The sequence below is a fragment of the Muscardinus avellanarius genome, assembly GCF_963383645.1.
Source record: "Muscardinus avellanarius genome assembly, chromosome: 16".
NCBI lineage: Eukaryota > Metazoa > Chordata > Mammalia > Rodentia > Gliridae > Muscardinus > Muscardinus avellanarius.
The window spans coordinates 8125096-8150605 of record NC_137802.1 but is presented as its reverse complement, the minus strand read 5'-3'; the positions used below and the strand labels follow the sequence as shown (position 1 = coordinate 8150605).

At 44.8% G+C, this 25510-nt stretch overlaps 1 protein-coding gene across 1 annotated transcript in view; it reads right to left on the bottom strand.

Annotated features, from left to right (window-relative positions):
• Positions 1–25510, bottom strand: part of FBXW10B (F-box and WD repeat domain containing 10B) — a gene marked incomplete at both ends in the record, with an annotated part of 41728 nt that continues 16218 nt past the window's right edge. Inside the window, 6 exon segments of the mRNA XM_080713936.1 lie at positions 1–827; positions 5597–5865; positions 7470–7628; positions 14346–14488; positions 16645–16793; positions 20860–20981. Of these exon segments, the coding sequence (XP_080570062.1) occupies positions 1–827; positions 5597–5865; positions 7470–7628; positions 14346–14488; positions 16645–16793; positions 20860–20981 (1669 nt within the window).

Genomic DNA, 25510 nt, shown 5'->3' with positions numbered 1-25510 from the left:
TTAGATAAATACATTTGGTCCAAGTTCGGGGGCTGGTATTTTCCCCTGCTTCATGAAGTTATCAATAGGCAGACCTTTGATCTTCCGGATCCACGCAGCTCTGCTGGCTTTTCCTGGATTAACCACTCTCGTGGGCTTCCTGGCCTGATACTCCTTCATCTTGGCTTCCCCATACTCCTTCTCCTCCTTCACTGTCAACAGCATGAAGTCAGTGTCCATCCGAAGGGGATCCAGAGTCGTGTAGAAGCGAGGCCGTTCCCTCTTGAGAGACAGGATGGCTGCACCCACATGTGGCGCTAGCATGCGGTTTGGTTTAATGACCTGCATGCTGGTCAGGGGGCCCGCACTGCGCATTGCCCCTTCAATTGAGCTGGGCACGAGGTCTTCACCCTTTAAGTTGCCAGCAAACCTGGAGCGGATGATCATGGGCTGGGGTATGGTGGACTGGACTCTCGGACTATGCAAAGATTTTTTCAAGTTGGGCTGCAGTTTCTGGATTTCAAGAGGAACACTGGTTTGTGTCACATCTATGGGAGGATTGCTTAATCTCAACCGATCAACTTCGTGGTGAATTGATTTTCCTTTGAAATTCAGGACCTTCCTTGGGTATGAAATTCCAGGTCCCCAGGCATCAATAACTTGAGTTTGGGGCCTATGGGGGTAGGCATATTCCCCAGAATTATGGGCTTGTTGCAGGGCGTTGACAGTCAGGAGGAACTGGTCAGGCGAAATCAGGGTTTTCCAGGACTTTAGTTTTGTCTTTGGATGAATGGTCACTTTTCCAGGAGTTTCCAGTTGTCTCTGTTCTTGTGCTTTCTTCACATCGTCTGCTTCTTCAAAAGAAAAAAAGGAAAACAAGCAAATCAGCATCCCATGAAAGAATATTCAGTATTTATGCACGAAAGTTCAAGCCATTCTAACCAATACATACAGCGAGGTCTTGTTCCCAACAGGCCTGTCTCATGTGGGCAAATGTCCCTGATGATGTCAGAAATGATGACACCAGAAGTGACTTAACAGGTTTCTATGAATATGCTAGTACTTGTGCAAAATGGGTATTCGCTTGTGGGTGTGCACATTTTGAAGGCAACATACGTGAGTCCAGTGTTCCATACCTTGTTAATCAGCTTTTTGTGGCTATGACCAAAACACCTGACAAGAGCAATATTTAAGTCAGCTCTTCTATCACTGTGACCAAATACCTGACAAGCACAACTTGGAGAAGGAAAGGTTTATTTGGCTCAGGGTTTTAGAGATTCAGTCTGTGGTTGGCTGGCTCCAAGAAAGAAACCACATAGCAGGGTTCATGATAAATAGAAAAAAGCCACTCTTCGTCATGGAGGCCAGAAGTAGAGAGAGCAAGGGGAGAGGACAAGGGTCATATACATTCCTCATTCCCCAAGACCAGCGCCATTTCTTCCAGAAGTGACCCACTTCTTCCAGCCATGCACAGGTGCTGAACCTTGCTGCATTGGGGACTAATGCGCCTTTAGAGGAACATTCTAAACCCAAACATAATGAGCAACTTTGAGGAGAAAATATTTCTTTTTGTGCAACCAGCTCCACCGCTCTGGGCCTGAGGTAAGGCAGAACATCCATCATGGCAGGAGGATGTAGCAGAGGAGAGCTGCTCAGCTCCTGGCAGCCAGGAAGCAGAGAACAGGGAAGAACAGGCCAACGGCACTCCCCTAGTGTCCTACTTCCTCTGGCCACGTCCCACCTGCCTACAGTTACCACCTAGGAGTTCATTCAAATTACTAATCCAATGGATTAGTCCATGGATAAGGTTAAAGTTCTAAAATATAATCATTTTTGAAAGCCCCCCTCTAGGCAGTGCTGCATTGCCTAGCCATGTGAACTCTGGGAGGAAGGGCATTCCAGATCTAAATCATAACACATGTTCCTGAAACTTCTCTGTTTCTCATGTATGATTCACACAAAACGAGTCTTCACCATTTATGATAATGTCCCTATATTTTTCAATAGCAGTCTTATTGCAAACTTTGATCTCTGCCTTATTAATCATTGTCAATCTTGGGCATTTCCCAAAGTCAGACTGGCCTTCTGAGACTATGTCACCCCTGTGCAAGACAAAACATCTCAACATGACTAAAATGAGGCTCCTAAAGAGGAGTTCCCCCAAATGTTTTGAACAATAGCAGTGACTGCAAAAGCAGTGGTCAGAACAAGACAACACTAGCATATCACTTTAGGGACAAGACCTCTGACCTATATAAGACCATTAGAGTAACAAAGATGTCTTCACAGGTAAGCAAATCCATTGTCTATCCCAAAAAAGCTTTTAATTCCCTATAATGCCCTATGAAAACTTTATCCTCATTTTCAAAAAGAATAACTGGTTGACGAGAAGCAGAAGTCATCTTTCTAGTCCGGAATGTACCAAGCAAAAAAGTCTGAACTCCAAGCAACATGTAAAACTGTGTTATACATGTAATTTCCCTTGGCCAAATAGGTTTTATCTCAAGATGAACAGATTAAGATTAAATGAAATGTCAAATTATTCCCTGGACTTTATATTATTAGTTAATGTTATATTAAAACATATAAAACTGAGTGAGTTTAGATATTAAAATAACCCCTTCTCGTTTTAATCCACAAAGCAAAATTTTTCTCCTTTTATAAAATAGGGCTTGTGATGAGTTCATTGTTATCAACTTATCTTTTTCACATGATAATATATCTTGGACTTGTTTTTAAGTCAACACATACATGGATCCTCATTCAATTTTTAACTATCAACTAATATTCCATAGTATGAATTTTTATGTTCTACTTAACCATTGCCCACCAGTGAACACTTAGTGTGTTAATGATCAGTCTTAAAGAAATGTAAATGCTATTTTTATCATAAGCAAATACAAGATGATAGCACCCAGAGATGGCATGGGGGCTTTCAAAATTGTTAGTAGGAATGTAAATTGATACTGCATATTTAAGGGCAAATATGGCAATGTCTTTCTAGTTGTTTTGTTTTATTTGCTTGTTTGTTTTTGTACTTCTGGGGATTAAACCCAGGGCCATTCTACCTGTGAGCTCTACTCCCAGCCCTTTTTATTTTTTTGTTTTGAAACATGCTCTCACTAAGTTGCTGATGGACTTTCTAAAATTGCTGGAGCTAACTTTGAACCTGCAATCTTCTAGTCCCAGCCTCCTAAGTGATGGGATTACAGGTAACACCAGAATGCCAAGTTTATTCCTAGTTTTTAAATGGACTTGTCCTTCAACTCGCAATTTCACTGCTAGGACTTTACCCTACAGGTAGATCTCTGCGGGTCCATAGACATATGTATATACAAGGATATCCATTGTATATACAGTTCAGCCTTCATGAAACTTAGTTGTTTTGACCCAAATTTGAAACTGGTCTCTCCAAGGAGTTGGTTTCAAAGAAACACTAATATACTCATAAAAAAAAAAATTTGAAAAGCATTTGAAATTTTCCTAATGTCCTTTAAAAACAGCAAAGGTATACTCCAGCCATGCTATTCAGCAACACTTCTTAAATTCCCATCCTCATTTCTTTCTCCCTATCACCTTATCTCTCGTAAATAGCCCCCACCCCAAAGGCTCTCTCTCCTCTCCTGAAATCCCTATAACCGGCCCAACCTCCTTTTCTCCCTGCCCTTGTGCCCATGACTCAAGCTGATGACTTAACGCTAAGAAGCCAGGCGGCTGAATGGCGGGACACGGAGGCAGGCTGTGAGCCAGAGACTGCAAACGCCGACCTTACAGGTCCTCACAATGTGGCCTCAAGCTAATAAGGGGATGATTAGGAAAACCAGTCACTCTTAGGAGAAGGCAGGAATTATTTTCAAAAACAAGAAGTGTTAGCCTGCTGCAAAACAAAATGGAGAGGATCTTGCCACTAACTCAGAACACAGTGCTCACCTGTCTTGTCTGCTTTCTCAGATTTAGTTTCCAGGTGTTGCCCATCATATATTTCACTTGCATCTTTATGGACAGGACCAGCTCTCTTCTTGCCATCTTTTTGGGATGATTTTGGCTTCCCTTGGCTCTGAGGTACCTCTGTTGATGAAGCTAAATTAAGATTGAGAAAGAAACTGGTCAGTATCTAATTCAGTTAGGTCTGAATGATTCGGCATAGTAATCATATAACTGATGCTAATGGAGGCTCATAATTCAACTTATTTTGTCATGACGGACTAAGCAGTCGCTGAAGTCTAAGGTCTAGTTCACGCTCTGACTCCCATCCCACACACATTTCCAACTGATTATCAAGCTTAAGGCATAATCTAAAACTCTTGGTTTTTGAAGACATAACCAATTAATTGTGTGACATGCTTGGAAGTGATCTCTATGAATCTGTGGGTCCAACTTCATGCCACATATTATGCTGGTAAAAGGAAGGACTCTTACTATAACTCAAATAGAGTGTATTCTTTAAATGCAATAAATGGTGTGAGCCATCACACACACACACACACACGCACGCATCTGCTTCATAACTAATATTTTCCAGGTGCAAGTACTATCTTTTGGAGGTCTAAAGATAATACATTCCGCATAGAACATTTTCAGGCTAATACAATTTTTTTTTTTTTTTTTTTGGTGGTGGTACTGGGGTTCCTGGAAACCCTTCTACCTCCGGGCTACACTCCCAGACCTATTTTATACTTTTTTATTTGGAAACAGGGTCTCTTAAGTCAGCACAGCTGGCTTTGAACCTGCGCGATCCTCCTGTCTCTGCCTCCTAAGCACGGGGATTACAAGCGTGCACCACCACGCCCGGCTGATACTAATTTCTATATAAATATTTATGTCATTTATGTTTGGTTTGGGGACGGTATGAGATGTTGGTTGCTTGGGTGTTTGTTTGGGTTTTGTTTTTGGTTTGGGTACTGGGTATTGAGCCCAGGGGCATTCCTCCTTCAAGCTACATGCCCACCCAGCCCTTTTTTATATTTTTCGCTTTGAAACAGGGTCTTGCTAAGTTGCTGAAGCTGGCTTTGTGCCTGTGATCCTCCTGTCTCGGTCACCCGAGTACTGGGATTATAGCTATGTGCCAACATACACAGCTGTTTGTCTTGTTTTAGTGGCAAGTATGAAGTCTACTTTTATATGCTGTATAGAGATCTAATAAATTTGAAATTAGGGGCCATGAAAATCCAGAGATTCCCTTTATGTGAACAACAGAATTTTTGGTGGACCAAAGAGAATAACTCCCACCTTCCTGAAGAGTTAGAATTCACATGATCAAGAAATACTTGTCCAAGTCAGGAGTGGTGGTGATCACCTGCAATCCAAGTACTTGGAAGGCTGAGGCAGAAGGATCACAGGTTCAAAGCCAGTGTTGGCACCTTAGCAAGACCTTGCTTCCAAATAAAAATAAATCAATAAATAGGGCTGGAGGTACAGCTCAGAGGAAGAATGCCTCTGGGTCCAATCCCCAGACACACACACACACACACACACACACACACACACACACACACACACGCGCACATGTGCATGCACACGCCCTTGGCCAAAATAGCTCACAAAGAAACTGGTCCCAGTGACCCCTCCTCTACTTCATCAGTTATCACTAAAGTTGCCCACGATGAAGCTCTTTTACCTGAGGATAGCTTGGTTGGATTCAAAAGCACCCGGGGCTTGGGAGATTTATTCTGTAGCTGCTCCTGGACTAGCATTTGCTTACTGGATACCGAGTCTCTCAGGCTCTGGACCTGAGTGCTAGACTTGGAGACAACATCCATGAGGCTGCTTCCGTCCCTCTCCTCCTCTTTCTCCTTAGTCTTCTTTTTGCTTCTTTCCACAGAGTACTGCCACTTTACTGGCTCAAACTGGAACATGAGAATATTGCTCTCTGTGTTGACCACCATCCTGGAACCAAAACAAGATCACCCACAAAACAAGCATGCAGACCACCAAAACATGGACTGTGATTACTGCCCCATCTGACCCCTGGGCCAAAGGAGCCATGCCCGGGCAGTGACCATACAGTCTAATAGAGGGCGCCAGGGGTCGGGAATGATGAACGCCATTAGGCCGTACAGCAGGGGTGGGTAGCTTCATAACTTTTTCCTTTAGCATAAACACGGCGCATATGCTCTGATTGCTTTGCTTCTCGAGTTGGAATACTTTTTCAATAGGCTTCCGCTCCCAGAGTGAGTGCCAGGCACCAAGGGAGCCCAAAGCACAATCTTAAGTACTCTGCACACAGATATCTTCAAATTCCATCCTTTTCAAGACCCAGAGCTTCCAGACACAATGGTTTCTACTTCTGTGATAGGAATAAAATCTACTGGGCAAGAGACTACTCGTCTTCTGCTGACCCTCCATACGAGGGTCCCACACTTTCCTCATTCTGTCCCTCTAGGGTCTCTGGACATACTCCAGGTGTAGCCATACAAAGCAGGATGATTTTTCTCTTTCCTAAACCCATATGTATGGTCACTTGCCTTCCCCCTGCCCCTCGTACCACCTCCCGCCACACATCGGTTTCTGTCATTTTGTCATTTACACAAAACACACTGCTTTCCTCTCTCTCTGCATCCAGATCTCCTATAACTATACACAAGAAATGGAAATAGTACATATGTTTTCCTCGGCACTCCAAAGGCTGCAGTTTGAAGACCTGAACTGTCAGTGCAAGTTTCCTAGAAAACTGATTCACTGGGGCTGGAAATATTGGAATGGAATTTGGGGCACCGAATTCCATTAAGAAATCCCTTGCAGTCAGGCAGGGTACTTAGTACTTTGGAAGAAAGGAAAGGAGGATTGCCAGTTTGAGGCCACCTTCAGCAACAACTTCCAGAAGTTCTGTTCCAAAATAAAAAGTAAAATAGGGCTGGGGGGGGGGGTGGCGCAGAAGTAGAACACCCTTGGATTCGATCACCAGTATACACACACACACACACACACACACACACACACACACAAACACACACACACACACACCCCCCACGAGAGAGAGAGAGAGAGAGAGAGAGAGAGAGAGAGAGAGAGAGAGAGTTGATTGATTGATTTCATCTCTCCTTGGATGCTTTTAAAGCATTAAAGCTGATTAGGGGAGATGGGTGCTGTGGATAGAACCCCGGGCCTCAGGAATGCTGAGCAGGTAGGTGCTCTACTGCTGAGTGACACTCCAGCTCTTGATAGCATTATTACTCTGGGCGGCTGAAAGCATGATCAGAGAGCACATGGGCCGCATACTAGCAGAATGCTCCTGACAAGGGAACATACCCATTGCACAATATCCCCCCCAAGAACGAATTCAGAGTTGGAGTGAACTCCGATTGTTAGGTTTTGCGCAAAGCCCCATTTGTCCTCCACGAGACTACTATTGCATGATATCCCAAGATGGAGGGAGACACTGCCCGCTCTCCCCTCCCTCCTGCCCACAAACCCAGAGCTTGTGTCCCCGAGAACAGGAAACCATCCCACCGGAATTGCTCACGGTTCCGACCTCCACACCTACCACCCACCTGTTGCCCTGGAAAAAGAAGGACAGCACAGGATCACCTCTGGCATTGACCTTGATCACCTTCAGACAGTTTCCATTGAGGAAATTGTAGATGCGGATCTTGCCATCTGCGCAGGCGCTGATGACCCGGAGATAGAGGAGAGACACATGGAGCACCTCCCTGGAAAGGGACAGAACAACAGGCAGCACCCGGCTCCTGGCAAACGGCTTGAGCTTCCCCGTCATTTGGGGTCCTTGGGGTGTGGTTGGGAGGTGGTGGTCATAGCTATCTTGGAAGTAGCATTTGCTACTTTTTTTACTCTTTATTTTTTTTATTTATTTATTTTTTTGGTGGTACTGGGGGTGGAACCCAGAGGCTTTCTACCTCCGGGCTATACTCCCAGATCCATTTTATATTTTATTTGGAAACAGGGTCTCACTAAGTAGCTGAGGCTGGCTTCGAACCTGCGCGATCCTCCTGTCTCAGCCTCCCAAGAGCCACACCGGGCTTTACTCTTTATTTTGAAACAGGGTCTCACTGAGTTGCAAAGGGCCTCACTAAGTAGTAGCTGAGGCTGTCCTCGAACTGTGATCCTCCTGTTTCAGCCTCCCGGATGCTGGGATTACAAGTGTGCGCCACCACGCCCGGCCTCTTATTTACCGTTTTGATTCTGTTATTATTTGGCTTTATAATATCCCCTTCCCCCCCCAAAAGCTTGTGTGTTGAAAGCATGGTCCCCAGTGCTGGGAGGTTCAGATGTGGGTGTGGCTGGAGGATGTGGCCCCTGGGGGCATGGCCTTGGGAGCTGAGTAAGTCCTTCATCTCCTTCTCTTGCTCCTAACTCTCTGCTTCTGATCACCAGGACCAAGAGCAGCTTTTCTCCACCATACGCCCTGCCACCATGGCTTCTGCATCAGATCTACCCAACCATGGACCGAAACCTTTGAAACCACAAGCTCCAATAAGCCTTCCTTCCTCCAACTTCCTATCAGGCATTTCAGTCAGTGATGAAAAAGCTGACTAAAACATATTCCCTTTAGAATAGTATTATTATGTAATACTAAAAAGAAGAACAAATTAATACCATTTGCAAGAAGATGGAAAGTTCTGGAGAGCATTATGTTAAGTGAAACCAGCCAAGCACAGAAGGAGAAGGTACATATGTTTCCTCTAATATGCCCAAACTAGGGAACGTAGAGGATACCAGTGGTACTCCAGGTAATGGAGGGGAAATACCAGCAAAGTTTGAATGGAAAGATAGGAGAGGAGGAAGGCTGAACTTGATTAATGAGGGTATACATCCAAATATGTGTAAAATTATGAATATGGTATGGTTACCCTGGACAATCATTGGTGGGAGGGGAGAAGGGAAAACAGGGGCTGGGGGGGCAGCGGGCATCAAGTATAGTTTAAATGTACACCATTTATGTTCAACAAAAAATTTAAAAAATAAATTAAAAAAATAAAAAGAATAGTATTATTATGTAAAAGAGAAAACAATGAGAAGCAAAAAAATCAGGAGATAAAAAGGATTCTCTTTATATAAGACAACACCTTAAAAAGAATCGTCTAGCCGGGCGTGGTGGCGCACACTTGTAATCCCCGCGCTTGGGAGGCAGAGACAGGAGGATCGCGCAGGTTCGAAGCTAGCCGTGCGCGCTGGCTTAGGAGACCCTGTTTCCAAATAAAAATGTAAAACTAGGTCTGGGAGTGTAGCCCGGAGATAGAAGGGCTTCCAGGAACCCCAGTACCACCAAAAAAAAAAAAAAAAAAAGAATCGTCTCTGTTCTGTCATTCTTTAACGAATGCATACCCTTAACATCCTAAAGTAAAGTTGTACCAGCAATGAGATTTATGTGTGCTCTTTCATGGTAACCTGCAGGAAAAGGGAGGGAGTAGAAGATCTACACAGTTGCTGTCAACAAAACCCTCCACGTAACAAAAGCTGGATGCAAGCTGGACTGTACATATGCAGCGCCTTCAATTCTGATAGGTCTGATTACCCCCATTCCTGTTAAGGTACCGAAAAGTTGGATTTGATGTCACCAGTTTATTGGCTCCTATACACAAAGCAAGTTCATCATTCCCTGCCACCTCTACCCATCCAAGTCTGCGACGGTTTGCATATGGCTTGAGTATGTCCTGCAGTGGTTCATGTGCTGGAAGCTTGGTTGAAAGGTGATGAAATTCCTCAGGTGGAGCCTAGTGGAAGGCATTGACAAAGACTAAAGCCTTCTATGTGGTGGATGTGGGTCTTTTAATATTCTGTAACAGTGACCATCCTCTGAAAATATGAACAGATAGTTTTTTAACAAATATATAATGGGGGCCCACCATGGGACATACACTGTGATAGTCACTGTGATGGCCATTATGATAGACACTGGGGAGGGAGTTCCCTCAGAAGGGATTAATGTAGTTCTCACAGGATCCCAGTTAATTTTTGCATGAGTAGACTATTAAAAAGAAAAACCACCGGGCGTGGTGGCGCATGCTTGTAATCCCCGCGCTTGGGAGGCGGAGACAGGAAGATCGCGCTGGTTCAGATACAGGCTCGCTGGCTTAAGAGATGCTGTTTCCAAATAAAAAATATAAAATAGGTCTGGGAGTGTAGCCCGGCGGTAGAAGGGCTTCCAGGAACCCCAGTACCACAAAAAAAAGAAAAGAAAAAGAAAAAGGAAAGCCACGCCATGCACTTGGTCCCTTCTACATGTGTCTGGTTCCATATCTATTTCTCTGTCATGTTGTAATGCACTCAAGCAGGCCCTTGTCAGAGACTTAACAGATGGGTTTGCCTGGTCTTAAACTTTGAGGCTCCAAAATTGTGAGATAAACTCTTTTTTAAAAATAAATTACCAGGCTTTGGGTATTTTGTTATAGTAGCAGAAAGTGGACTAAGACAGAATCCATCCATGACCTACCTCATATGCTACCTGCTGCCCCAAAGCCTATCTCTTATCTCCATCTCCTTCTCATCATGCACATGCACAAACTTCAGGTAGACTGCCAGATCCTCTTGGGCACGGCTCTTGTCACAGTTATCATCGCATGCCCAGCAGGTATCACAGTGCATGTCCCATAGTGAGCCCCCAATATATATTTGCTGTAAAAGTGTCTGCTCATATTTTTAGAGTATGGTCACTGTTTACGGAATGTTAAAAGAATCATATCCACCACATACCAAGGCAGATGAAGACTTTTCATGGCCCTAACCACTAAGAAAACAAACATAACAAAAACCTTATAAAAGGCAAGAGCATTCTTAACATATTTTAAAAAAAAATAGCAAGGAGACCAATATGGCTCAAACCCCTTCTTATGAGACTAGATAGATAGATGAAAGATAGATGGGTAGGTGGATAGATTAGATAGATAGATGATAGATAGATAGATAGATAGATAGATAGATAGATAGATAGATAGAGACAACACGCTACAAAATAAGTATCTCAAAGCCCAACAAAGTTCTAATCTTTCCAAGATGGGAATATGGTAACTTTTTTGGTGCCTAGTACCCTGAACACATCTTAATCTTCCCAAGAGGCAGTTCAGGACTGGAAGAGATTCTCTGTAATAGAAGGGTTTGCCTTATTGTGTCTTTCTTTTGACTTTGCTGAGCTGGGCCTACATTTCTCTTGAGTCACTGTGACCTCTGGTAGTTCAGCCTAGAACTACCAGATCATTGGAGCCTTGTGATTGAAAACACAGGCTTTGGGATCAGGAAGGCTGGGATCAAAACCCAACTCTACCATCCACTGGCGGTGTTACCTTGAGAAAGCAAGGCAACCTCCAAGTCTTCCATTTCTGTTCTGCAAAAGGGAATAGTCACTTCTGCCTCCAAGGATGGCTTTCAGGATTAAATTAATGGAGGCATTTTAAAAACCCGGCCCAGTACTTCACACAGTACTGGTTATGATGGTCTTGAAATAGCTTAGTGTCCTTTCAGGTTGTGTTCCTGTCCTAGAAGGAAATTACTTGACTCTTTCTTTGCTCTCTCCTTATCAAAGACACCACAAAGCGACATCATTCCACTTTTCCATAATAGCAACGGAACTGACGGCAACTGCCAGAACCAACTCGTTTCAGAATCCTAGAAAGAGCCAAAGGCTTGCGGCCACCCAGCGAACACTTAGACAAGAATAATGGTCTTGGTGCCAGTGAGACCAATCTGTTCTCTGGCATATTAACTGAGCCCTATTCCCATTTCCCAGCCCAGTAGGAGCTATGGAAATAATAGCCTGAATTCCTAGGACTGGAGCAGGAGATCAGACTTCATTCACAGGGAAATATTTGACCTGCCTGGGGGTTTCTTGACAGACTGGCTCAAAAGGTTTGTCTCTTATTTTTGCCTGACCAATAGTTTGGAAACCGCTACCTGGGAGACATTTGTTGACGCTATTTACAGGAAAGTGTCTTAGTTCCCGCTACCTATGCCAATAGGTGTCCACTGGAGCAAACAATACATTAATCAAAATGGTTGGGAGGAAGTGTTGGGGAAGGAATGAAATGTTCATAGAGTTTTGGAATATTCACAAGAAACTAGACGGTCACACACATGTCCAGGGCAGTGCACATGCTTAATACGGACCTGGGTTGGTTGTGGTATCATATACCTGTAATCCTAATCCTTGAAAGGCTGAGACAAGAGGATTGCAGGCTCAAGGTTAATCTCGGCAACTTAGTGAGTCCCTGTTTCAAGACAAAGCACAAAGCATGGGAGGTACTGAGGTGTAACTTGGAGGTAGAATGCTCTTGGGCTCAGTTCAAAAAAGAAAGAAGGGAGGGAAGGGAGGAAGGGAGGAAGGAAGGAAGGAAGGAAGGAAGGAAGGAAATGAGAAAAAAAAGAAAGACAGACATAGGAAAGCCTTAAGCTTTTACCTCTGGCTAACCTTGCTGTTCTGTGCCAGCAGAAGGAAGTGAAGACTAAGACAAGTCAAAGAAGAAATCAGAAAGGAAATCAGAAGATATTTTGATGAATGAAAATTAAAAGGCAGAATAACAAAACGTATAGGATACAGCTAAAGCAGTGCTCAGAGGAAAACTTACAGCAGTAGAGGCCTACATTTTTCCAACTGATAACCTAAACTTTTACCTTAAGAACTAGAAATGAATCAGTCTAAACCTAAGTCCAGCAGAAGGTGAAAAATAAATAAAGATTATAACAAAAATTAATGCAATAGGTAATTGAGAAACAATATAGAAAACAAAGTCGGTTCTTTTTAAAAAAAAATGAACAAACTTTGAACTACACAATTGGGAAATCTTTCCTTAGACTGACCAAGAAAATAAGAGTACAGTCCGATCGTTAGAACTCCCCAGAAAAGCAATCTGTTAAATTAGTGCTTGTTACCAGTCAGCTAGATATAGTTAGTAAGCACTGATATCTACACCTCACCCCTCTATGATAGTACTGTAATTTCCTCCTTGAGGTCAATGTTTGATAATCCAGATGACATATAAAAGGCATACTGGTAGTTACAAAAGGAAGGGGCTGGATAAGTCCCTAGACACAGGTGCTTCCTGGCACCCAACTGTTAATGATACAATGCTTCAGACAGACATCCATATCCCCTTACACCCCCCACATGTCCAGTGTGCCTGCTTAAAAGGGTCCCCTGAGAGTACAAGAAAATCTAGAGTCACCGCTTAGTAAATAAAGTATCCTTCGATAGATCCCCTGGAGCCGGGCATAGTGGCTCATGCTCGTAATCCCAGCATTCGGGAGGCAGAGACCAGAGGATCACAGTTCATGGACAGCCTCAGCTACTTAGTGAAACCCTTTGCAACTCAGTGAGACCCTGTTTCAAAAGAAAATAAAGACTGAAAATAGGACTGGGAGTGTAGCTCAGAGGTACAATGCCCCTGGGTTCCATCCCCATTACTGGAAAAAAAAAAATAGATCCCCTGGAAAAATCTACTTACTCTTTTAATCAATTAAGATAATAGTTTCCTGGAACCATTTTAGATATACTCAGGAGAAGAAGCACTATTCTATTCATGTAGTCTAAGAATGGTATCGAACACTCTTTAAAGCCAGTGGCCAGCGCCCGGCGTGGTGGCACACACTTGTAATCCCTGTGCTTGAGAGGCGGAGACAGGAGGATGGTGCAGGTTCAAAGCCAGCCTCGCTGGCTTAAGAAACCCTGTTTCCAATTTTTTTTTTAAAAAAAAAAAGTATAAGATAGGTCTGGGAGTGTAGCCCAGAGGTAGAAGGGTTTCCAGGAACCCCAGTACAGTACCACCAAAAAAAAAAAAAAACCCACAAAACAGTGGCCATGGCAGAATCATTCATTGACCACAATACCCTTTCCAACTTCAAGATGTTTCCTAATTGGCCCCAAGTGTCCACCGCCACCAAATTTGAATTGGAATGCAAAATGAAATCCATTTGTTATCCTGGAATAATAGCTAGCCCACTGACTTGTCAGTATAAACTTTTTTAAAAAAAAAATCCTTTGTTATAGTTAAGCCTTTGTCACTTGGATCATTTAAAGCTTTTATGAACACAGGCTTCCTAGGATAAAGGCCAATTAATTTCAAGAATTTTTAAGTTTATATAACTAGCATAATTTTTTGGGGGGTGGCTCTTCCACTCTTTATATGTCTGATTAAATAACAGATGTAAAAATTCATCATGTGTGACATATGTATAAAATTTCAACAACTCCTCACGATCCACAACTAGTAATCATAGCTCTCTCGAGGGAAACAAGTGAGAGTAGGGAAGAGAATGGCCAGAAGAGAGAGTGATGGGTGACAGGTGGGAGAGAAAGCGGGGGAAGCAGATGAGAAGCAGAGAGAAGGAGCAGAGGGACGGATAGAGCAAAGCGCTCAGTCTAGGCCGCTACAGAAGGAGGGAATGCCGTATTCGTCGGTCCCCTCTTCCCCGGCACCTACTTGGGATGCTTGAAGGCCATCAGGCATCGCTCATACTTTCCCACCATGCTCCACGCCATGACCAGGCCGTCAGTGCTTCCTGAGAGGAGATGCCACTGGTCAAAAAACAGGCACTTCACAGCTCCCTCGTGCCCACTGAGAGTCTGCAAGAAATGACGCCATTGTTCTTATCCCCTCTCCAGCTCTTGCCGTGACATACTGCTTTCATCCATGGCTGCCGTGTCCCTCTCTGAATGTTCCTGTGCTGATTTTACTTCTGCTTTAAGAAAGTCAGAGAGGTCCATGCTCCCTCTCTGCAGAGCACTTTCTGCAGCCCAAGAGGAAAGAGATCAAGGAGGGGCCTTATTCTTGGTGGGTTTGGGGGTGGTTCCATCTTCCTGGAACACCAGAGAGGGCCAGAAATCCCTCTCCTCTGCTGTTAGAAGTATGAAGGCCAAGGTGTTCCATCATTGTAATTTGCCAGGACCCAGAAGACACAGGAAGGGACATCCCATTCCTGCAACTGAGGTTCAATTATAATGACAAGATTGGTGGGGGGAAAAATCCACAAGTCAAGCCAGGCACTTCTCACTATTTTTAGAGTTTGTGTCTGCAACATTCCCCACAACGGCTCAGGTATTGAAAGGCATGTCCCCAGTACAACAACAAAATGCCCTGAAGGATTAATAATTTGAATGGATTTACAGGGTCGTAATTTAGGCAGATGGGTTATGGCTAAAGGAGGTAGGTCATGGGAGGTGTGGCCTTGGGCACTATGTCTGTCTCTGGTTTTACTCTGTTGCGCTCTCTCTCTCTCTCTCTCTCTCTCTCTCTCTCGCTCGCTCTCTCTCTCTCTCTCTCTCTCTCTCCTCTGCTCTTTTCTTTTCTCTTCTTCTTCTTTTTCTTCTTCTTCTTTTTTTCTTCTTCTTCTTCTTCCCCTCTCTCTCTCTCTCTCTCTCTCTCCCTCTCCTCTGCTCTTTTCTTTTCTCTTCTTCTTCTTCTTTTTCTTCTTCTTCTTCTTCTCTTCTTCTTCTTCTTCTTCTTCTTCTTCTTCCTTCTTCTTCTTCTTCTTCTTCTTCTTCTTCTTCTTCTTCTTCTTCTTCTTCTTCTCTCTCTCTCTCTCTCTCTCTCTCTCTCTCTCTCTCTCTCTCTCTCTCTCTCTTCCTCTCCTTCTCTCTGGTTGCCCTTGAGTTGAGCCCAGCTTTCCTCCACCAAGCCGTGCCACCATGATGTCTGCCTTGGAGTCAGCCAACTGTTGACTTTACCTCTGAAACCATGACCCAAATAAACTTTCTTCCTTTGTGTTGTTCCTGTCAGATACTTTGGTCATTGCAATGGAAATGCTGACTAATACAACTGTGATCTTGTGTTTCTGGATCAAATGATATCTCACCACCCACCACTCACCAAGATCAGGGGGCCCAAAGACGAGCATGTTTTCTAAACATCTGCTATGGTTTGGGTGTGTCCCATAGGATTTATGTGTTGGAAATTATCCCCAAAGTCATGTGTTAATATTTTGCAGGTGGGGCTTTTGAGAGGCAATGGTATCATGCAGCTTTGTCTTCATGAATAAATCAATCCATTCGTACGCTGATGGATTTATGGGATATTTTGATTATACAAGGGGTTTTGGTTGTAAAAGGTAGCTCTCTCTCTGACACTTCTCTGTCTCACCATATAATACCCTCCACCATAACATGTCCCAACAGAACGGCCCTCATCAGATGCCAGCGCCAATTCTATTAAACTTCTCAGCCTTCAGAAATGGGAGCCAAATGAACCTCCATTTCTAATAAGTCACCTGGCCTCAGGTATTTTTTTATAGCAATGGAAAGTGGACGAAGGTGACATATAGTCACTTGCAATGACAACCAATGTTCCCTCCTCATTAGAGAGTCAGGAGTGAAAAAAACTGGCTCATTCCCCAGTGTTTTAAGAGTAAGTAAGGAAGGGTGGGGAAATTTTTTTTTTGTTTATTTCTTTACCATGCTAGAGTCAGGGAAGACTATTTCAAAAGAGAAAAAGGTATTTTCGTATTTTTACTTAGTACTTCAGTACCTCAGTTAAAGGGCCCCAAGGCCCATATAATGTGCAGAGCCAAATGCCCTCCAACCCCATGGCAAGGTGGGCCATGATGTGGGCGATGGAGTTCCTGACCCTCCACCAGCTCAGAACACCTTTCCCTTTCGTGCTTCGGGGCGACCTTTGGTGGCTATAACTCAACTTCTTGAGGGTGGACTAAGGAACTAAATGGGGGACCACCCATATGCCCTCAACAGCCATGCCCCTGCCCCCACTCCAACCAGCGCCCGCTCACCTTTACCAGCTGGGCCATGGCAACGTGCCACACTCTGACTATTCCTCGTTCACAGCTGCTCACAATGTAGGTGTCGTTGATCTTGGTGGCCAAGATAGGGTCTTTGTGTTTAAATGTCTTCAGGCACTTCCCTGTGTCTATATCCCATTCTGTACAAGAGAGAGGGGAGACAAGGAAGGGAGGGAGGGAGGCTCACGGTGGCGTTTTGGACTCCATCACAAAAGCAAAGACCATTGATTAGGACCCCAGAGTGCCACACCTGCCCCAGCATCCCCGCGTCTTCAAGGCAAACCAGCAGCTTCACACGCCTGTGGCACTGAGTTCCCTAATCACGGGCCCTTGGAAGAGCCATCAGAGCAGCAGACCTCGGTTCTCACCCTGGAACCCAGTCTCAGGATCTCAGAGCTGGACAGCTCCTCTCCAGTAAGCCTACTCTGCAAGCCTGCAAATGTGTGCCATCAAGCAGGGTCCGTGAAAATCATGGCTTGTGTTGACTGTGGTCATCCTTCCCCCAGGCTCTCTTCCTCGCCCACACCTAATATCGCCATTATATGTCATCTTAGTCCGCTTTCTATTGCTATAACAAAATACCTGAGGCCGGGTGATTTAGTAGAAATAGAGATTCATTTGGCTCCCAATTCTGGAGGCTGAGAAGTTCAATAGCATGGGTGCTGGCATCTGATGAGAGCCTGAATCTCTCCTGGCCTTGAACTTGCCTCCCACTGCCAAATATTTCTGAATATGGCTTTTGGGTTTTGTGGAGGAAAGGCCATGACCAGGGGTGGGTTTTACGCTACTTATAGGCTGTGTTACATCTACTACTGTAGCATATGGTAGGGGCTGGGTGGGGATGGCATGGGATGGGTGGGTGAGAGAACAAGCTAGAAGGAAGAACCTGAAATGGGTACCATGAGTCCAAGGATAATTGTGTGTGTGTGTGTGTGTGTGTGTGTGTGTGTGTGTGTGTGTGTGTGTTACTGGGGCACTCAGTTGAATCTATGGGCACTCTACCTCTGAGATATATCCCCAGTCCTATTTTATTTTATCTTTCTATTTTGACATAGGATCTTTCTAAGTTGCTAAGGGTCTTGCTAAATTGCTGTGGATCTTGGTAAGTTGCTGGGGCTGGCCTTGAACTGGCGATTCTCCTGTCTCAGCCTTCCAAGTACTAGGATTACGGCTGTGTACTACCATGTCTGGCTAGTGAGATACCTATTAGTTCTCTTTGCTCCTTCTGTTTTGGGACCCCAGGCAGGTGAGAAGAGCCCAGGGATAGCAGCAGGTTGGTGGCTAGGGCCAGGACTAGAATGAAGTGAGATTTTAGTATTTTGTTCATCGTGAATTTGGTGCATTAATTTTGCCTTTTTAACTATTGCATTGAAAAAGGTATCTTGATCATGGAGCCTCCAATGTTATGACAGAAGCAAGAGTCTAACTCTCTCCCCTCAGTGCTGGCCCCACCAGTGGCCCCTAAGATTCTCACAGCTGGCATGGAGGCCATGGCTGATCTTCCATCTCTACACCCTCACTGGGATCATTCTCACGCTTCCTGTTGTACCCCGCAAAGTGAAAGTAGCAATGACGTATCCAGTAGGTGGAGAAGGGAAAGGGGGTCGGGAGTCGGATTTCTCCAGCAGATCTGAGAACTGGCGATTATGGCCCAACCTCACTGTCCCTTTTTCACGTCTCCTCCTCCTGCCCCTAACATGCTGTGGTTCCCCAGCTCCCTGACTTAACTTCTTTCTTCCATCTCTCCACCTGGTTTTGTGGGGAGGTCTCATCCACTCTCAGGGCTCTCACCTTTTATTACATAATCAGCCCACCATATCTAGGGGTTCCAGGATATGGTGGTTGAGTCTTCAGATTCACTCAACCACAGATCAAAAATAGTAAATGCAGGGCGTGGTGGAAAATACCTCCCACACCAGCGTGCTGAGGCCCACACTTCCGATACAGGACCCTTAGGGTCAAAAACAACATCCAATCCACAGCACAACGTAGCAGTCACAGATTCAAGGATTAGGACTCAAGAACACCTTGGCTTGGATATCCTTCTGCCTACCACACTCAACACGTTCAAAATCGAACCCATGACCTCCTCCCCACTTCTGCCCCTAACTTACTAGTCCCTGTAGTTCTAAAAATTTCTACTAATGGTATTTCCATATACATGGTGACCTACTTTTAAAAAAAACATGTCATATTTACTCCCCTATCTTTCCCACTCTTCATATCTAGTTGGTGATAAAGTTTCTAGAGCTCTCCCTTCTGCTGGGCTGTTGAATATAAAGTCACATCCATCTGAGTCTCTTCTCATTTTCTTCTCAGCTATCCTGAAGGTGCCATGGTAGGTCTCTAGACTGAAGAGCATCTCACCTTGTCTTCTATACCTACATAGTCAACACCTCCATCCTTCTTCCAAACTCTCGCCACCGCTATCTTTCTAAAATACACATCTCATTATGCCAACTGAAGCCTCAAAATGCACTCATGGCCTTCAACATCCTATAAGATAAGTCTAGCCAGGCGTAGTGGTGCACCCTTGTAACCCCAGTACTTGAGAGGTGGAGACAGGAGGATCACGCTTCAAAGCCAGCCTTAGCAACTTAGACTCTGAGCAACATAGCAAGACCCTGTTTCAAAATAAAAAAATAATTTTTTAAAAAGGACTGGGTATGTATCTCAGAGGTAAAATGCCTCTGGGTTCAGTCCCCAGTACCAGTCAGGTGTAGTGGCACACACTTGTAACCCCAGTACTTGGGAGGTAGAAACAGGAGGATCACAGGGTTGTGGCCAGCCTCAGCAACTTAGGGAGATGCTGTTTCAAAGTAAATAAATAAATAAATAAATAAATAAATAAATAAATAAAATAGAGCTGGGGGTATATCTCAAAGGTACAATATCCCTGTGTTCTATCCCCAGTACTGCACACACACACATAAAAATATAAAGTTTAATTGTGTACCATGATGCAGAAGGCACTTTATAATCTGGCCCAAAACAAACTCACCGGGCTGGACTCCAGCAACAGGCACTGCAGTCCAGCCATGCCAAAGACTGAGAAATCCCCTGAATGTGCCATGTTCTTCATTCTCGATTTCCTTCTGCCTGGAATATATTATCCCCTCAGTCTTCTCTGCCTATGAAACTACTCATCCTTAAGTTCACACTCATCCCGCAGCATCCCGCCTGTGGAGCTTTCTCGAATTTGCTTGTGTTTGCATGGTCCCTCATAACTCCACACATGGTTAGGAGCACATGACTTGCAGCCAGGCGGCACTGGCTTCGCACCCCACCTCTACCACTTTGCAGCTTTGATGTGGGACATGTTGGGCTTTCTCTCTCTGTTTTTGATTCCTCGTTTATATCCACCTCACAGGTTCTTGAGATGATTAAATAAGAAGGGATGGATAGATGGATAACATCCATCATGGTGCCTGTAACAAAATTGTACTCAATAAACAGCCACTGTTATCATTCATGTATTGATTGATTGATTGATTGATTGCGGGTCTGGGGATAGAACCCAGGGGCATTCGACCTCTGAGCTACATCCCCTGCCCTATTTTTTTTTATTCTTTATTTTGAAACAGGGTCTCACTGAGTTGCAGAGGGCCTCACTAAGTAGCTGAGGTCGTCCGTGAGCTGCGATCCTCCGGTCTCAGCCTCCCAAATGCTGGGATTACAAGCGTGCGCCACCACGCCCAGCTATCATTCATGTATTTATCATATTTCCCATTACAGAGTTACATATCTGCTTGCATCTGAAGGCTATTCGAGAAAATAAAAAGTCATATCTAAAGAACCACTTCATAGTCATGTTTTTCTTGCCAGCACCTTCACTGTCTAACATATTGTAGACATACCAAAAAAAATTGTTGTTAGCTGGGAGTAGTGGTACACATCTGTAATTCCAATACTTGGGAGGCTGATACAGGAGGGTCATGTTTCAAGGCCAGCCTCAGCAACTTAGTGAAACCTTCAGCAACTTATCAAGACCCTATTTAAAAATAAAAAACAAAAGGAGCTGGTTTTGTGGCTTGGAGGTAGAATGCCTCTGGGCTTATTCCCCAGTAACCCCCAAAAAAGTTATTAGATTAATAGATACATGGATGTATGGATGAATTTTCACTTATATAAATGAGAAAAACAAGCACCTTGATAATGCACAGATCTGGGGAAACTTCTTAGAAACTTAAGGCAGTTCTTTCTCACCTTTTACCTGGCAATCTCTTGCTCCTGATACGAGCCTGTTCTTATACAAATCCATGCAAGTGACTGTCCCCTGGTGACCATAGAAGATTCGAACACAAGCCCCACTTTTCAGATCCCAGTATCTGCAAGAATCAGGCCAAAAAAAATGTCCTTGAGATTTCGTGAGGGCCCAAGGGATCATGCTATATAGATTTCCTTTATCTCAATAGATGGTTGGAAGACAGCAGAGTTTCATAGTTAAGCTTAGGTTTAAGAGACCTGGATTTGAATCCTTGTTGTAGAACTATTTGGTGTGATTTGGGGAAAGCTACTTAATTTCTATGCAAACTTCATTTTCTCATTGATAAAATAGTAATGATAACAGCAGTAATTACCTAATAGGGGTTTTTGTAAATAGTTAAATACTCTAATGCAATGGTTGTCAACCAGGAACCATTTGGAAGTATCTGGAGAGATTTCTGGTGGTACAGGTGGGGGGGGGTGAAGATGCTGGTATGAAGTATAAAGAGTTTAAGGATGCTGTTTAACATCCTACCATGCACAGGGCAGCCCCACAATGAAAAAATTTCCAACCCCAAATTGTCAATAGTGTAGAGGTCAAAAACCTTGCACTAATTCATATAACTTAGGACAGCGTCTAAGACAGAGAAAATGCCTGATATATGTTAGCTGGATTTAGGTGGCTTAGGATCTAGTAGCTTAGAATCTAGTGACCTAGTGGCTTAGGATCCACAGCATGATTCAAAAGAGGAAGGAAGGAAGAAGGAAGGAAGGAAGGAAGGAAGGGAGGGAGGGAGGAAGGGAGAGAATTGGATTCTTACTGAAACAAAAATGAGCCTCTGGCAGATATAAGACCTAAAAATGAAAGGCAAAACTAATAATAAGGCTTTTAAAAATACACCACAGAGCCAAGCACCGTGGCACATGACTGTAATACCAGTGCTTGGGAAGCTGAGATGGGAGGAGCTCAGGTTCAAGGCTAGCTCATTCATGCTAAGTTAATGAGACCCTGTTTCAAAATAGAAAATGGCAAAGAGCTCAGAGGTAGAACACTACTGGGTTCAACCCCCAATAAAACACACACACACACACACACACACACACACACACACACACACATACCACAGATTTGTCATCCTCATGACTGAGAGGGGGAGGCAATCTTTAGCATGTCAAAGTGAGCATTAACCATTAACGAACACTTCTATATGACAAACTTTTCTGTTCATTAAAAGACAATGTTAAAGCCGGGCGTGGTGGCACACGCTTGTAATCCCAGCATTTGGGAGGCTGTGACCGGAGGATCACAGTTCGCGGACAGCCTCAGCTACTTAGTGAGGCCCTCTGCAACTCAGTGAGACCCAGTTTCAAAATAAAGAATGAAAAATAGGGCTGGGGTGTAGCTTGGAGGTCAAATGTCCCTGGGTTCCATCCCCAGACCCCCCCCCACACACACACAAAGACAATGTTAGAGTAGGATATAAAATGCTCCCTGAAGAGATTTTAGTAATGTTTGGAGCTGATGTAATTGAGTCACCAGGGTTGTAAATGCCAGCAGTGAACAAATCATTGTAATGGATTTACCTGGTTGGAGACCCAGACCAGTAGGGTGTGGCTGGAGGTGGTCCCTGGGGTGCCGCCTTGGGGATTACATACATGGTTTCTCCTCCCCCTGCTCTCTGGCTCTCTTTCTTCCAGGCCTCCATGACATGAGGAAAACGGCCCATGTACTTTCTTTCTCTGCTTCTTGTCACCAGGCCCTGAGATCTAAGTTCTCTGGCCTCATGTGGACTGAACCCGAAACAGTAAGGAAATAAATCTTTCCTTTAAGTTACTCGGTCAGTCTTTTACATTATAGCTGCAAGAATGCTGACTGGAACAGATATCCTAAGCTGGGCAATGTAGCCTATTATGCCAGTACTTGAGAGGCTGAGATAGGAGAAATACAGGTTCAAGGTCAGCCTCAACAATGTAGTGAGATTCTGTTTCAAAATACAAAGTGCTGGCGCGTGGTGGCTCACGCTTGCAATCCCAGCACTTGGGAGGCCGAGACACGAGGATCACGCAGGTTTGAAGCCAGCCTCAACTACTTAGTGAGTCTCTCACAACTTAGTAAGAACCTATTTCCAAATAAAGTATAAAATAGGTCTGGGAGTATAGCCTGGAGGTAGAAAGCCCCTGGGTTCCACCCCCAGTACCACAAAAAGGTGGGGGGCTTTGTAACTCAGGTAGAATGCCCCTCCGTTCAATTACCAGTACCAGAAAAATACCCATCAGATTGACAAAAATTTCAAAGAGTGGCGATACAAAATATTAGTATTTATAAGGAAAGGCACTCTCATATGCTGCTGATGGGAATGTAAAATAATACAACTAGTTTAGAAAACAGTATAATACTCTTACCTAGAAATCGCCTTATTAAGACACCTTAAAAACAACAACAGCAAAAAAAATTCATGCACAAAGACCTCAGGGTGACAGTCAAGGCTGTCTCTAGAAGTATTCTTATACATAATTAAAATGATAAATAATGCAAATTACAATCAACAGAAGAATAAACGAGTTGCAATAGTCGTTCAGTAAACTACTGTGGCTCTGTGAACATAAATAAACCATTGCTACCTTCATCCTATAGGCTAATCTCAAAACAGAGTTCAGTGTATGAGGTAAGTGTAGATGATTGTTTTCTTATTATTTATTTATTTATTTATTTATTTATTTATTTTTGCAGTAGTGGGAATGGAACCTAGGGGCATTCTATCCCTGAGCTATACCTTTAGCCCTATTTTTTTTTATTCTTTATTTTGAAACAAGGTCTCACTGAGTTGCAGAGGGCCTCACTAAGTAACTGAGGCTGGCCATGAACCGCGATCCTCCTGCCTCAGCCTCCCAAATGCTGGGATTACAAACATGTGCCACCATGCCTGGCAGATGAAATTTTTTAAATGTGATTATTTAAAGCCAGGCGTGGTGATGCACGCTTGTAATCCCCGTGCTTGGGAGGCAGAGACAGCAGGATCGTGCAGGTTTAAGAGACCCAGTTTCCAAATAAAAAAAAGTATAAAAATAGGTGTGGGAGAGGGGTTATGCCAGTGCTGGGGCCAGTGAGGCCGGCATCAGAGCCTGCCTTGAGGCAAGGCCGGTACTGGGGCCTCTAGGCCAGGATAAGAGCCTGCCGAGGGGTTAGGCCGGTGCTGGGGCCAGCGAGGCCGGCAGCGGAGCCTGCCGTGAGGCAAGGCCGGTACTGGGGCCTCCAAGGCCAGGATAAGAGCTTGCCGAGAGTTAGGCCGGTGCTGGGGCCAGCGAGGCCGGCATCGGAGCCTGCCGTGAGGCAAGGCCGGTACTGGGGCCTCCGAGGCCAGGATAAGAGCCTGCCGAGGGGTTATGCCAGTGCTGGGGCCAGTGAGGCCGGCATCGGAGCCTGCCTTGAGGCAAGGCTGGTACTGGGGCCTCTAGGCCAGGATAAGAGCCTGCCGAGGGGTTATGCCGGTGCTGGGGCCAGCGAGGCCGGCAGCGGAGCCTGCCGTGAGGCAAGGCCGGTACTGGGGCCTCCAAGGCCAGGATAAGAGCTTGCCGAGGGGTTAGGCCGGTGCTGGGGCCAACGAGGCCGGCAGCGGAGCCTGCCGTGAGGCATGACCAGTGCTGGGGCCTCCGAGGCCGGGATCGGAGCCTGCCGAGGGGTTAGGCCGGTGCTGGGGCCAGCGAGGCTGGCATCGGAGCCTGCCTTGAGGCAAGGCCGGTACTGGGGCCTCTGAGGCCAGGATAAGAGCCTGTCAAGGGGTTAGGCCGGTGCTGGGGCCAGTGAAGCTGGCATCGGAGCCTGCCGTGAGGCATTACCAGTGTTGGGGCCTCCGAGGCCGGGATTGGAATCCTGCCAAGGGGTTAGACCGGTGCAGGGGCCAATGGCCAGCATCGGAGCCTGGCGTGAGGCAAGTTCACTCCTGCGGCCTCCAAGGTCGGGACCAAAGCCAGCTTAGGGGTTTGACCGGTTCAGGGGCCAGCGAGACCAAAACTGGGTCCTCCCATGAGGCAAGGCCGCTGCTTGAGCCAGCGAGGTCTGGATCAGTCCACTGAGTAGCCAGGCCACTACTGGGACCATCAAGAGTGGGATTGGTACTTGCAACGCAGCATGCACAGAGAAATATCGCAGAAAATATAAATCAGATGCTTCTCTTAATCAGCAATAACTAGGAGGAAAAGGGCAACAGGAAGAGGTTGAGCTATAGAAAGGGCCCTATAGTGAAGCAACTAATGTGACCAATCAGAGGGTATGTAATACTGGAGGACGGAGCCTCTTTAAAACGCAGGAGGTACATAAACAAATGTATCAAAGTAAATCACCAAAGAAGTGTGGGATGGAGGGAGGAGGAGGGAATGGGACGGGGGCTGGAGGAGGGCTAATTGGATGATGTGTGCTTGTATATCCTCTCAAGTCTTGTACTCCAATGTGATTGATATATGACTACAATGCACCAATTTAAAAAATAAATTAATTAAAAAATAAAATTAAATAAATAAATTAATTAATTAATTAAAAAAAAATAGGTGTGGGAGTGTAGCCCAGAGGTAGAAGGATTTCCAGGAACCCCAGTACCACCAAAAAAAAAATGATTATTTAAATTTATTTATGTTAAGTGTGATTGATTTAAAG